The following is a 14419-nucleotide window of genomic DNA, read 5'->3' on the forward strand; positions in this document are numbered from 1 at the left end:
ATCTGCCCTCCCTGCTCCCACCCTGGGCCCCACGTGATCCTTTTGCCCCGAGATTCTAAAACCAGATTGGATTTCAGGGCTGCTGCTGAGTGGAGAGGCAGAGGCAGGAGCCAGGAGCAGAGGGAGCCCATGGTCCCCAGTGACAGGGCTCGACCTCGGTCATTCATTTCACAAATATTTATCTAGTGCTTTCTCTCCCCGACCGCTCCTCCCCTAAGGCTCCAGCGAGAAGAAACCAGGTTTTGCAGGAAAAAGGGTTTGCACTACGCTGTGCTTGACCCAGCCCCCGGGCTAGGAGGGTGGACATGGGAACCCCCATCACCTGGCCCTGATCTCGCTAGAGGGCTGCAGTCAGAGGGACAGGTGGTTAAACCCGAGGGCGGACTTCCCAGGCTGAGGCTCCCTCCAGAGAGAGCGGGATTTGGTTGGATGCTTTAGAAGAATTCTCCACTCCCGCTGGCCCCTGTTTCTCCGGAAAGCCGGGGAGGCAGAGGGAGAAGGGAATTTGAATCTTTGCTTTGGATCCTGGTGGGCTTGTAATTATGCCTAAGTTGCTGCTAATTAGGGGGCTGCTAATTAGACGTATCATTAGGGGGCCTTGCCGAGGGGGCTAATTGTGCGGTGGCCCTTTAAGAATCACCCCTCTCCCCCGCCCCTGCACACACGCGCGCGCGCACACACACACACACACACAGTGGCACACAGGCATTTTCCTCGCTTGCTCTCTCCTTCTTGGGAAGTTCTGCCAACATGCTGCCTCCCTCCCCCAGAGGAGCCAGCTCCCAGCCAGTGGGTACGTGGGTGTGAGTTGGGGACAGGCTGTGGGTTAGACTCACAGAAGAACTTTTCAGGCAAATGAAAGTCCCTGGGAGAAGAGGCTGGTGGCAGAGGGGTCTGGGAGGGTGGAGGCTCCCAGGACACCTCCCTTCTTCTCTCCCTCCCTCCTGTTTTGATGCTGGGTTACCATGGCAACAGGAGGGTGGGTCAGAGGAGCTCAGAATCAGGACCGCTCTTGGAGAGGCGACCTGGAACCAGAGTGGGTGCTGCTTCTGTAACCTCTTTGCGCCTTGGCCCTCTCACCTGTGGAGTGGAGGGGCGCTCCCCAAAGGGGGAGGGTGTCATTTTGGATAGGGTGTTTGGGGAAGGTGGCATCAGAGTGGAAACCCGAAAGGGAGGAGGGAGCGAGGCTAGCAGATATGTGGAGAAGAGTGGGCCGGGCACGGTAGCACGCACCTGGGATCCCAGCACTTTGGGAGGCCAAGGCGGGAGGAGCGCTTGAACCCAGGAGTTCAAGAACAGCCTGGGCAACAGAGACTCCCAGCTCTACCAAAAATTCGCTGGGCGTGGTGGTGGTGCATGCCTGCAGTTCCAGCAACTTGGGAGGCTGAGGAGGGAGGATCGCTTGAGCCCTGGAGGTCGAGGCTGCAGTGAGCTGTGATCGCGCCACTGCATTCTGGTCTGGGTGACAGAGTGAGACCCTGTCTCAAAAATACATAGAGAGAAGTGTGTCTGAGGAAGGGGGAAGAGCAGGTGCCAGGGCTCCAAGGCAGAAGCTTGTCTGGTGAGGCTGAGGAGCAGAGGGGAGGAGACGGTGGCGGAGGTGGACTGGGTGAGGCGGGGAGTGCAGGAAAACAGGCCAGAAAGGGATTCGGGCCACATTGTGCAGGGCCTCACGGGTCCTGGAGAGAACATGGCCGCTCAGTGATATGGGAGCCATGGAGGGTTCCGAACAGCGGAGGGAGGATGCGAGCTGATTTGTGGGCTTTTTATTGTTTGGGGGTTTTGTTGATACCGAGTCTTGCTCTGTTACCCAGGCTGGAGTGCAGTGGCGCGATCTCGGCTCACTGCAACCTCCGCCTCCTGGGTTCAAGCAATTCTCCTGCCTCAGCCTCCCGAGTAGCTGGGATTACAGGCACGTGCCACCACACCCAGCTAATTTTTTGGATTTTTAGTAGAGACAGAGTTTTACCAGGTTGGTCAGGCTGGTCTCAAACTCCTGACCTCATGATCCATCCACCTCGGCCTCACAAAGTGCTGGGATTTCAGGCGTGAGCCACTGTTAGTTTTGTTTTTGAGACAGAATCTGCCTCTGTCGCCCAGGCTGGAGTGCAGTAGCATGATCTTGGCTCACTGCAACCTCCACCTCCCTGGCTCAAGTGATTCTCATGCCTCAGCCTCCCAAGTAGCTGAGACTACAGGCACACACCACCACACCTGGCTAATATTTTTTAAATTTTATTTTTAGTAGAGAGGGGGTTTTTACCATGTTACCCAGGCTGCTCTCAAACTCCTGACCTCAAGTGATCCACCTGCCTTGGCCTCTCAAAGTGCTGGGATTACAGGTGTGAGCCACCGTGTCTGGCAATTTGTGTTTTAAAAGGAAACCCAGATAAGACATGGGAATAGCCCCTGAAACCCAGCATCAGAGGCAGGGAGAGAAATAATGAAACAGTAGGGCCCCCACCCCCCACTATTGGGACAGAAAGCCCAGCACCGGACTTTGGATGCCACAGCCCCTAAGGAACTGTGAAACTTACAGAGCCTGGGAAAAAGCCCAGGTCAGACACAGGAATGCTGGAGAGACGCCTGCTGCCACCTTGGGGAGGGACATGAATGAGACCCTCCAGAAGCCTCTCCGCAGCCCCACTTGAAATAGACACATGCCCCAACACCACCACAGCCCAAATCCTGAGCAAGAGCTCTCAAAGGGCCCAGCTGGAGACGGTTAGAATCTCCTCCAAACTCAGGGCACCTGCTCCCTGCCTCCCACAGTGAATTTTATAGTCCATGTGTTTTTCTTCCTGGCTTCATTCAGCCACTGTGATATCTGTGAGATTCCTCCATGTGGTGGGTGCAGCAGCAAATAGTTCACTCCCTTTTCAGTGCTCTGTAATATTCCACTGGGTGATTCCTCCAAATGTATTTCTCCATTTTACTGCTGATAGGCCTCTGGGTTGTTTCAAGATTGACTATCGGCTGGGCATGGTGGCAGGTGCCTGTAATCCCAGCTGCTCAGGAGGTTGAGGCACGAGAATTGCTTCTACCTGGAAGGCGGAAGCTGCAGTGAGCCAGGGTCACACCACTGCACTCCAGCCCTGGTAGACAGTATAAGACTGTCTCAAAAACATAAAGTAAAATAAAGATTGACGCTATTATAAATAAAGCTGCTCTGAACATTCTTTTTGTTTTTGTTTTTGAGATGAAGTCTCACTCTGTCGCCCAGGCTGGCATACAGTAGTGCCATCTCAGCTCACTCTCTCTCTTTGGGTCTGTCCCGCAGTCTCTGTGTCTCTCTGTGTCTGTCACCCTCTGTCCCCATCCTCCCTGCACTGGTCCTCAGCTTCTTCCCCAACCCTCCTCCCCCAATGAACTTTGACCTTTATGTGACAGAAAGCGGTTTGTTCCCCTCACCCAGACCTCTTCCTCCTCTCCCCCATAGGACCCCACCGCCCCCCATGGCTCCCCTGGCCTTGGTGGGGGTGGCGCTCCTCCTGGCGGCTCCCCCATGCTCCGGGGCAGCCACCCCAACCCCCTCCCTGCCGCCTCCCCCGGCCAATGACAGCGACACCAGCACAGGGGGCTGCCAGGGCTCCTACCGCTGCCAGCCGGGGGTGCTGCTGCCCGTGTGGGAGCCCGACGACCCATCGCTGGGCGACAAGGCAGCGCGGGCAGTGGTCTACTTTGTGGCCATGGTCTACATGTTCCTGGGCGTGTCCATCATCGCTGACCGCTTCATGGCGGCCATCGAGGTCATCACGTCGAAGGAGAAGGAGATCACCATCACCAAGGCCAACGGCGAGACCAGCGTGGGCACCGTGCGCATCTGGAACGAGACAGTGTCCAACCTCACGCTCATGGCCCTGGGCTCCTCCGCCCCCGAGATCCTGCTGTCCGTCATCGAGGTCTGCGGCCACAACTTCCAGGCAGGTGAGCTGGGCCCGGGCACCATCGTGGGCAGCGCCGCCTTCAACATGTTTGTGGTCATCGCCGTGTGCATCTACGTCATCCCAGCCGGCGAGAGCCGCAAGATCAAGCACCTGAGAGTCTTCTTCGTCACCGCCTCTTGGAGCATCTTCGCCTACGTCTGGCTTTATCTCATCCTCGCCGTTTTCTCCCCGGGGGTGGTCCAGGTGAGCAAAGACCCATGGATGCTTCCTTGGTGCATGTGTGTCTGCAGCATCCAGAGAGGTGGCTCTTGGCTTGGAATGTCGATTGGTGTGTTTGCAGAAATGCACGCTCACATCCGAGAGGGCTGCCAGGTACGGCTGTGCGGGTCACACAGGCTGCACAAGGGGATTGAGCCAAACAGGGCAAGTCCTGCCGGAGGGGCTGGAGTCCTGCTGATGCTGCTCAGCCATGTCTCTGGAGGGTGCATTTGTTTGCCCAGAGGAGGGCACTGTTTTGCACTTAATAACGGTATGCTCATGGGCAGGGCGCTGTGATTCATGCTCATAATCCCAGCACTTTGGGAGGCCAAGGCGGGTGGATCAAGAGGTCAGGAGTTCGAGACCATCCTGACTAACATGGTGAAACCCCCGTCTCTACTAAAAATAGAAAAAATTAGCCGGGCGTGGTGGCGTGGTGGCGTGTGCTTGTAGTCCCAGCTACTCGGGAGGCTGAGGCAGGAGAATTGCTTGAACCCTGGAGGCAGAGGTTGCGGTGAGCCAAGATGACGCCACTGCACTCCAGCCTGGGCGACAGAGCGAGACTCCGTCCCAAAATGATAAATAAATAAATATATAACAGTATGCTCATTTGGAAAGGGCACCTTTTAGCTCCCACAAGGGTGTCGTATGCGCTGACAGAGCCCCTGTGATCTGTGCAGTGCATGCTAGGTATGTTCACACGCTTTCCTCCACTCCCTACCTTTTGCATAATTTATTCCCGCTTTTGCAGGAAGACATCCTCTATTCGCATAATTTGTACTCCCCTCGTCTATAATCCAGCCTTGTATTTTCCGACATTGCTAATTGGCTTCAGTAACTTGGTGCGGTCTGCATCGTTTGTCCCCGGGCTCACTGAGATCCATACCCACATCTGCATAATTTAGCTATTTGCCAGATACGTAATCACCGTTTGCATCATTCATTCATTATTCATCGTCAATTTCTGATGTTGGGATAATTTATGCCATTTCAGTGTAATGTATACTCCCATCCAACCCCACATCGATATAAGCCCGGTGGCCGCTTTGCATAATTTATTCCAGTCTCGAGACAAAATTTAGACCCACAGCTGCATAATTTACACCTCTATTCTCATAATCGTTAGCCTTTCGATCGCCCTGTGCCTTCGCTTGCATTCTATGTAGTCTTCCTCGACGTCGACATCATTCGCCTGAAGTATTTCCCACAGCCCCATGACTGCCTCCTCCATTTGCATAATTTATTTATGGGCCTGGCCTAATTCAGTCACACACATGCATAATTTATTTGCGGGTGTCCGGGACTCATTCACACATGTGTGTAATCTATTTTTGCCTATCTGTCAGGTTTCTGCCAGTTACAGTTTCTTCCCAGGAAGGATCTGAAGCTAGAGATAGAAAATTGATCTGTGGATTTTAAATGAAGGAGGAGGATATATAATGGAGGGATCAGAAGCCACAGTGAGGAGAGGAGAGGACAGTGGCACCAGAAGACAGGGCTCAGAAAGAGGAGACAGATGAGAGAAGTTCCCATCTGCCGTGGTGGACAGTGTGCAGAGATACATCATACAGTTTCAGGTGCTGTTAAAATAAATGGTGTCCTAACTTCGGCTTTTAAAAAGGCCTTTAAGGCCAGGTGTGGTGGCTCACACCTGTAATCCCAGCACTTTGAGAGGTCGAGGCAGGCAGATCACTTGAGGTCAGGAGTTCAAGACCAGCCCGGCCAACCTGGTGAAACCCCATCTCTAGTAAAAATACGAAAATTAGCCGCGCATGGTGGTGGGTGCCTGTAATCCCAGCTACTCAGGAGGCTGAGGCAGGAGAATCGCTTGAAGCCGGGAGGTGGGGGTTGCAGTGAGCCGAGATGGCGCCACTGCACTCCAGCCTGGGTGACAGAGCGAGACTCCAGGAAAGAAAAAGAAGAGAAAAGGAAAAGAAGAAAGGAAAAGTTAAAAAAGAAAAGAAAGAAAGGGAGAGAGAAAGAAGGAGGGAAGGAAAGAGAAAGGGAAAGAGAAAGAAAGGTATCAGAATCAGCAGATACTTTGTTACATCCGCTTAATTTCTGCTGATGTGAAATTCTTAGGCAATGGAAGAGAGATCTTCTAGCCTCAGAGTTTGGTCCATGCACCTGAAGCCAGAGATCCAGGTTCAGACCCCACCTCTGCCCTGACTGTGTGACCTGGAGCAGGTTCCTTACCTTCTCCATGCCTCAGTTTCCCCTCCTGTAAAACGGGGACCATGAGAGTGCTGACTGCTTAGCGCTGCTGTGAGGATTAACTCAATTGCTCTGTGTGGAAAGACTTAGAACAGTGTGCCTGGAACAGAGGGAATGTTTGCTATTCATTAACAAACTGGCCTATGTGTTTGCTTCCCAAAACTTCAGTATAATGTCCAGGCTGTGTTACAAAGAAAAGATTTCTTTTCTTTTTTTTTTTTTTGAGATGGAGTCTTGCTCTGTCAGCCAGGCTGGAGTGCAGTGGCGTGATCTTGGCTCGCTGCAATGTCTGCCTCCTGGGTTCAAATGTCCTGCCTCAGCCTCCTGAGTAGCTGGGACTACAGGTGCATGCGACAATGCCCAGCTAATTTTGTATTTTTAGTAGAGACGGGGTTTTGCCGTGTTGGCCAAGCTGGTCTCAAACTCCCAACCTCAAGCCTCAGCCTCCCAAAGTGCTGGGATTACAGACATGAGCCACTGTGCCCAGCCTAAAGAAAAGGTTTCTAACAGAACAATCTGCATTTCCAGGTGGAAATGCTTCATCACAACTACCCTCAAGACAAGGGAGCCAGATGCAGGCACCTATTTATAATGAATAAGCTGGGCTTCAAAGAAAGAGATCGGAAATCATTTCATGCACGAAGTCTAGGCAAAGGAGCGAGTAGTCACAAGATTTAAAACAAGTGTATTTGGAGTATGTGAAACCATACAGGAAAATACTTCATATGAAATATACATGGGTCTGGCGTGGTGGCTCACACCTGTAATCCCAGCACTTTGGGAGGCCAAGGCAGGTGGATCACTTGAACCCAGGAGTTCAAGACCAGCCTGGGCAACGTGGAAACCCAGGCTCTACAAAAAATACAAAAATTAGCCCAGGGTGGTGGGCCTGCTGGTAGTCCCAGCTACTCAGGAAACGGAGGCAGGAAGATGGCTTGAACCTGGGAGGCGGAGGTTGCAGCACTCCAGCCTGGGTGACAGAACCAGACCCTGTCTCAAAAAATTAGAAAATTTGGCCGGGCGCGGTGGCTCAAGCCTGTAATCCCAGCACTTTGGGAGGCCGAGGCGGGTGGATCACGAGGTCGAGAGATCGAGACCATCCTGGTCAACATGGTGAAACCCCGTCTCTACTAAAAAGTGCAAAAAATTAGCTGGGCACGGTGGCACGTGCCTGTAATCCCAGCTACTCAGGAGGCTGAGGCAGGTGAATTGCCTGAACCCAGTAGGCGGAGGTTGCGGTGAGCCGAGATCGCGCCATTGCACTCCAGCCTGGGTAACAAGGGCGAAACTCCGTCTCAAAAAAAAAAAAAAAAAAGAAAGAAAATTTGCTGGGCATAGTGGCTCATGCCTGTAATCCCAGCACTTTGGGAGGCTGAGGCAGGAGGATCACCTAAGGTGATAAATTCAAAACCAGCCTGACTAACATGGTGAAACCCCATCTACTAAAAATATAAACCTTAGCTGGGCACCTGTAATTCTAGCTACTTGGGGGCTGAGGCAGGAGAATCACTTGAACCTGGGAGGTGGAGGTTGCAGTGAGCTGAGATCAGGCCATTGCACTCCAGCCTGGGTGACAGAGCGAGACTCCGTCTCAAAAAAAAAGAAATTAAAAAAAGATATACATAGGCTAGGTGCAACGGCTCATGCCTATAATGCCAGCACTTTGGGAGGCCGAGGTGAGCGGATCACCTGAGGTCGGGAGTTTGAGACCAGACTGACCAACATGGAGAAACCCCATCTCTACTAAGACTACAAAATTAGCCGGGAGTAGTGGTGCACGCCTGTAATTCCAGCTACTTGGGAGGCTGAGGCAGGAGAATCACTTGAACCTGGGAGGCGGAGGTTGCAGTGAGCCCAGATCGCACCATTGCTCTCCAGCCTGGGCAACGAGAGCAAAACTGCCTCCAAAAAATAAAAAAGATCCACATAAAACAGAGTTATAAATTCTGTCATCAACAGGGTTTTCATGGATAAGAATGTTAGTAGCAGGTTCTGAAAGGAGCAGCATATGGGACATTTCTCTATTGTGTGGGACCGTCCCATTAGTTACTGGATGTCATCAGGCCATGAAAGGCCAAGACCGTGTCCCCCTATCCAGTTATGACAGAAACCCATAAACACCCTCAGATTTCCAATACTCTATCTCAGGGGTGCGCCTGCTCTACTGAGACCCGGAAATGTCACAGTGCTTTCCCAGGCTGGGCACACTCCCAGTGGGTGTTCTAGAAAGACACTGCGAATTGGCCAGAAAACACGTTTTATTTCCCTGTGGGAGGAAGGAAAATCTTAGGGGTTTGGGATTGTCTTCTGATGAATAGAGACTCCCTTGCAATATACATAGTGGTAGGTTCAATTAATACAAGGGAGAGAGTTCATTTCACAGCTTGCTCTGAACATTCAGCTTCTTTTCCTAAATCTGCCTGCTGGCTTCATGCAGTTTTACTATGTGCAAGACTTGTCTGCTCCCTGAGCCGTCAGTAAACACGACGATGGCGAGGTGTGGCCGCTGCAGCTTAGATATGTTTCCTACCAGCCTCGTTTTTAAGATACTTCGGGGCCTTCTTTTTTTTTCAGGACGGAGTCTGTTTTTTCAAGGCAGAAGTTTGCTCTGTCCCCCAGGCTGGCGTGCAGTGGCGTGATCTCAGCTCACTGCAACCTCTGCCTCCCAGATTCAAGCTATTCTTCTGCTTCAGCCTCCCGAGTAGCTGGGATGACAGGGCACACACCACCATGCCTGGATAATTTTTGTATTTTTAGTAGAGACAGGGTTTCACCGTGTTGGCCAGACTGGTCTCAAATTCTTGAGCTCAAGAGACCCACCTGCCTCCGCCTCCCAAAGGGCTGGGATCATAGGCGGGAGCCACCATGCCTGGTTTTGGGGCTTTCGGATTATAAATACTCTTTACCCTTTTCTTCTTTATCTTTCATGAGAAAGGTACCATTTGAGTCTTTCCATGAGAACCCTCAAGGCACACCGTTGAGTCTTGGCGGGCGCTTTTCATGTGCCGTGGCCTGTGGCGGCCCACCAGCAGACTGAGCCTGGGTCTGTGAGCCAAGATAACAGCACTAAATAATGATGATGGCGAGGCTCTTTTTTTTCTTTTCTTTTCTTTTTCTTTTTCTTTGAGATGGAGTCTCACTCTGTCACCCAGGCTGGAGTGCAATGGTGTGATCTCAGCTCACTGCAACCTCCAACTCCTAGGTTCAAGCAGTTCTGCTTCAGCCTCCTGGCTACCTGGGATTGCAGACACATACCACCACACCTGGCTAATTTTTATTTTTAGTAGAGGGGGGGTTTCACTATGCTGGCCAGGCTGGTCTCGAACTCCTGGCCTCAGGTGACCCACCCGCCTCAGCTTCTCGAAGTGCTGGGACTACGGGCATGGGCTGTTGCGCTCAGCTGGGCAATGTCAGTTTCACAGCTTGAGTCTTTTCCATGCGTCAGAAACTGAGAATGCTGTGCACCGGGGATGCTCATTCAGTCTTGGAAATGTCCCCATTTTATAGACCAAGAGATGAGACAGCCATCCTGTTACAAATAGGCTCGCAGCTCAGAGCTGCCCTGGCAGCGCATGGGAACTGGTTTTATGAGGCAGATGCATGTGCTTCTCTGTCTGAGGCAGAGCCCTGTCCCTGAGGGCCAGGCGGAGGCTAAGGAGGCACTGGAGGGGGGTGTGGGTGGGGAACTGAGGGCGTTTGGGTCAATGGAAAGCAGGCCTCGGATGGAGAAGTGGAGGCACCCCCAGGTGACTGTGGAGAAGTGCAACAGGCAGAAAAGAGATGGAGGGAGAGAGAGGCCAGAAGAGACACAGGCTCTGTCCCTTGACAGCAGCTGGAACCACAGTGTGGGGATGTGTCTGTTGCTTGGCAGTGGCTGAGGATGTCTGGGTTCCTGGCACCTGGGCAGCCAGGCATGGTTCTCAGTGTGTAAAAAGTGGATAGATGGATGAATGAGGAGACCAGGAGAGAAAGAACACATGCATGCGCGCACACACAGGTGTGCACACATACATGCACACATGCACGCCCACACACGCACACACATGCAGATGTACGTGCACACACGTGTACCACATGCACATATGTGCACACATGCAGACACATGCACATGGACACATGCACACATACATGCAGATGTGCACGCACGCGCACACATGTACCACATGCACATACGTGCACACACATGCAGACACCCACATGCGCACACACATACACAGATAGGGAGAGCGATAGAGAGGGAGGGAGACAGGGAAAAGTAGCTCTGGAGAAACACAGATATTGATAAAGAAATTCACAAGGGAGGGAGATGGATATCTACTGGAAGAAGGACGTGAAGAGGAGACTGAGGCAACAGGAAAAGAGGGAGCCAGGAAGAGAGAAAGGACGAAAGGCTAAGAAAACCACTGAGCCAGAGGCAAGGAGAGAAAGAGACAGCGGCAGACACAGCAACGGAGAGAGAGACCAACAGGGAAGAGAGAGAGAACGAGATGGAGAGAGACAGGGAGAGATGTAGGGGGATGGGGAGAGGCCAGAGACAAAACAGGAGGACAGACAGAGGTCAAAAGAGATGGGAGGAAAGCGAGGGAGCGGGGGGGGGGGGGGGGGGGGGAGAGGCAGAGGTGAACAGAGAGGAGAGGGAAACAGAGCCTATGTGAGGAGCCGAGAAAGAGATGGAGAGGAACGGGAGCAAGAGAGAGAAAAGGGGGTGGGGAGAGATGGGGAGAGGCCGAGGTGAGCGGACACAGAGAGGGAGGGTGGGAGACAGAGTGAGCTGGAAAGGGGTGGGAGAAATGAGAGAGAGAGATGAGGGGAGAGAGGTGGAGAGAGAGATGGAGAGAGAGACGGAGAGAGGCAGAGGTGAACAGAGACAAGAGGGAGATCGAAAATAAGAGAAGGACGGGGAAAGGAGAGAGAAACGGAGACTCGGAGAGGGACAAAGTACCCCTGGAGAAGCGCAGATACTGAGAGAGAAAGAGACACTCACAAGGGACGGGATGGATAGCTACCAAAAGGTATATGTCACCCGATTAAAAAATAAAAAGGTATCAAGAAGGACAAGGAGAAATGTCCAGACATGGGAAGAGGCAAGAGCCAAACAGAGACACAGACGAAAAGGGAGGCGCAGAGAGAGAAGGAGACGGAGAGACATGGGGAAGGAGAGGGAGAGAGAGACGGGAGAGGCAGAGATGAACAGAGACAAAAAGGGTCGGAGATAGAAGGACCCGGAGAGAGATGGGGAAGGAGAGGGAGACAGCCATGGGGAGAGAACGAGAGACACGGAGAGAGGCAGAGATGAGCAGAGACGGCAGGTGGGGAGACGGGCTGGGGCCCGGGGAGGGCCTGGGGACCGCGCGGGAGGCCGCCCGCCCGCCTGACGCCCGCCGCCCGCAGGTGTGGGAGGCGCTGCTGACCCTGGTCTTCTTCCCGGTGTGCGTGGTGTTCGCCTGGATGGCCGACAAGCGGCTGCTCTTCTACAAGTACGTGTACAAGCGCTACCGCACCGACCCGCGCAGCGGCATCATCATCGGCGCCGAGGGCGACCCCCCGAAGAGCATCGAGCTGGACGGCACGTTCGTGGGCGCCGCCGAGGCCCCGGGGGGCGAGCTGGGCGGGCCGGGCGCGGGCCCCGCCGAGGCGCGCGAGCTGGACGCCAGCCGCCGCGAGGTCATCCAGATCCTCAAGGACCTGAAGCAGAAGCACCCGGACAAGGACCTGGAGCAGCTGGTGGGCATCGCCAACTACTACGCGCTGCTGCACCAGCAGAAGAGCCGCGCCTTCTACCGCATCCAGGCCACGCGGCTCATGACCGGCGCGGGCAACGTGCTCCGCAGACACGCGGCCGACGCGTCGCGCAGGGCGGCCCCGGCCGAGGGCGCGGGCGAGGACGAGGACGATGGCGCCAGCCGCATCTTCTTCGAGCCCAGCCTGTACCACTGCCTGGAGAACTGCGGCTCGGTGCTGCTGTCCGTCACGTGCCAGGGCGGCGAGGGCAACAGCACCTTCTACGTGGACTACCGCACGGAGGACGGCTCGGCCAAGGCGGGCTCCGACTACGAGTACAGGTGGGAGCTGGTGGGGAGGGGGGAAACGGGGGGGGGAGCAGGGCGGCGGGAGGCCAGGGCGGCGCGGGGGAGGGGAGCCGGGGCGGGGCGGGAGCAGGGCGGGGGGGCGCGGTGCTGGGCCACACGGGGGCAAGGCCGCTGGGGGTCAGGGCGGCTTGGGGGGGCGGGCAGGGCGGCAGGGGGTCGGGCTGGGCCGCGGCGGGGCGGGGAGGGGCGGGGCCGCCGTTAGTCCCCATGTGCGGCGGCCTCCAGGCTCAGGGCCTCCCGACTGCCTCCTGCAGGATTCATTCATTCTCTCACTCACTCACTGACTCTCTCATTCATTCGCTCATTTATTCATTCTTTCATTCACAGATTCATTTGCTCATTCATTCATCACTCATTCATTCATTCCTGAGAGCTTGTTCTGTGCCAGTCCCCGTTCTAGACCTGGGCCACACACCACTGGGCCGGGCAGCGCGCATGGCTACCGGAAGGCTACCCCTCCCGCCTTCATTGTCTACCTCTGGGTTTTCTGCGTTTGTTTGTTGGAAACAGAGTCTCACCGTGTTGCCCAGGCTGGAGTGAGTGGCCCGATCTCAGCTCATGGCAACCTCTGCCTTCTGGGTTCAAGCGATTCTGATGCCTCAGTCCCTTGAGTTACTGGGATTATAGCCATGTGCCACCATGCCCAGCTGATTTTTGCACTTTCAGTAGAGACGGAGTTTTGCCGTGTTGGCCAGGCTGGTCTCAAACTCCAGGCCTCAAGTCACCTGTCACAGCCTCCCAGAGTGCTGGGATTACAAGTGTGAGCCGTCTCCTGGCTATGTTCTGTTTTATTGTTTGGTAAAACAGATGTCTCTTCATGTGCATAGAACATTAATGTGTAGTGGGCACCTACTATGTGCCAGGTGCTGCCCCCCAGGCACTCAGTGCATATGATGAATGAGACAAACTCTCAGTCTCCACACCACTCCCCCTGCATTCTTTGTCTGTGGTTTTGTGCTGATGCCACACTGTTTTAATTATTAGAGCTCCATTATGTGTATTGCTACCTGGTGGAACAAGCCTTCTCCCACCATTACTGAAGTAAAAATACTTACTGAGCACGTACTATGTGCCAGTGGGTATACCATGGGGAACAAGACAGCCGAGGTCCCTTCCCTCAAACTGCAAAGAGGATGTAAACTACAAAACATAAAAACTTGAAGTGGCAGTAAGTCCTATGGAGGAAAATAAAATAGGACAGGAGGAGAGAGACAACAGCTAAAGGCCTTTGGTTCCCCCATAAAGCAACCCACCCATCACCCTCTACCATATCTCACAATCCTAGTCCCTGTCCTTACTCTTCTCCTTGCAGATCTGTGATATTCTCTCATTCAACAGTTCCTCCTGAGCACCTACTGTGTGCCAGTTGCCTTTAAAGGATTAACCTAGAACAATAACTAAGATAGATAAGATCTTTGTCCTCCTGTGACCCACAAAATTCTTCACCTATTTGTAGTTCTTCTGTTGATGCCACACTCTTTTAAGACTTATAGCTCTATGGTATGTTCTTTTAAATGATTTTCAGCAGCCTACTTAATGCTTTGAACAGTATGCGTTGTTAATTCTTGTGTAAGTCTCCCCTTTCCCATAATGACAATTATCGTGTGTCTACTATGTGCAAGAAACAGATAAAAAACCAGATCTGTCACTGAACAGAACTCATAAAGTCCCTGCCCAAATGGAGCTCACATTCTTCTGGGAAAGACAGGCCATTAGGAAGTAAACACCGATTTCATTAAAATGCCAGGTAGGGGTAGGAGCTGTGAAGAAAAATAAATCAGGAGACAGGGAGAAAGAGTGCCAGTGGCTGAGCTTTTCAGAGGTTCTACATGCTCAGTAGCCTGGCACTTCCCCTTTAATCTTCTCCCTGGGGTACAGCTGAGGCTGGACTCTTCCCAGATCCCTGGTTCTGCCACCACCCAGCAGCCAATCCCTCATCCCTTAACCCTTCTCTTCCTGGGGCCAGTTCAC

At 53.5% G+C, this 14419-nt stretch overlaps 1 protein-coding gene across 1 annotated transcript in view; it reads left to right on the forward strand.

Moving 5' to 3' along the window:
- The window catches only part of SLC8A2 (solute carrier family 8 member A2), a 42671-nt gene that overhangs the window by 2311 nt on the left and 25941 nt on the right, over positions 1-14419 (forward strand). Inside the window, exons 2-3 of the mRNA XM_039466884.2 lie at positions 3440-4130; positions 11751-12421. Of these exons, the coding sequence (XP_039322818.1) occupies positions 3456-4130; positions 11751-12421 (1346 nt within the window). The 5' untranslated portion in view covers positions 3440-3455. The remainder of the gene's footprint in view (positions 1-3439; positions 4131-11750; positions 12422-14419) is intronic.

Source organism: Saimiri boliviensis, chromosome 14, assembly GCF_048565385.1.
Source record: "Saimiri boliviensis isolate mSaiBol1 chromosome 14, mSaiBol1.pri, whole genome shotgun sequence".
Lineage (NCBI taxonomy): Eukaryota > Metazoa > Chordata > Mammalia > Primates > Cebidae > Saimiri > Saimiri boliviensis.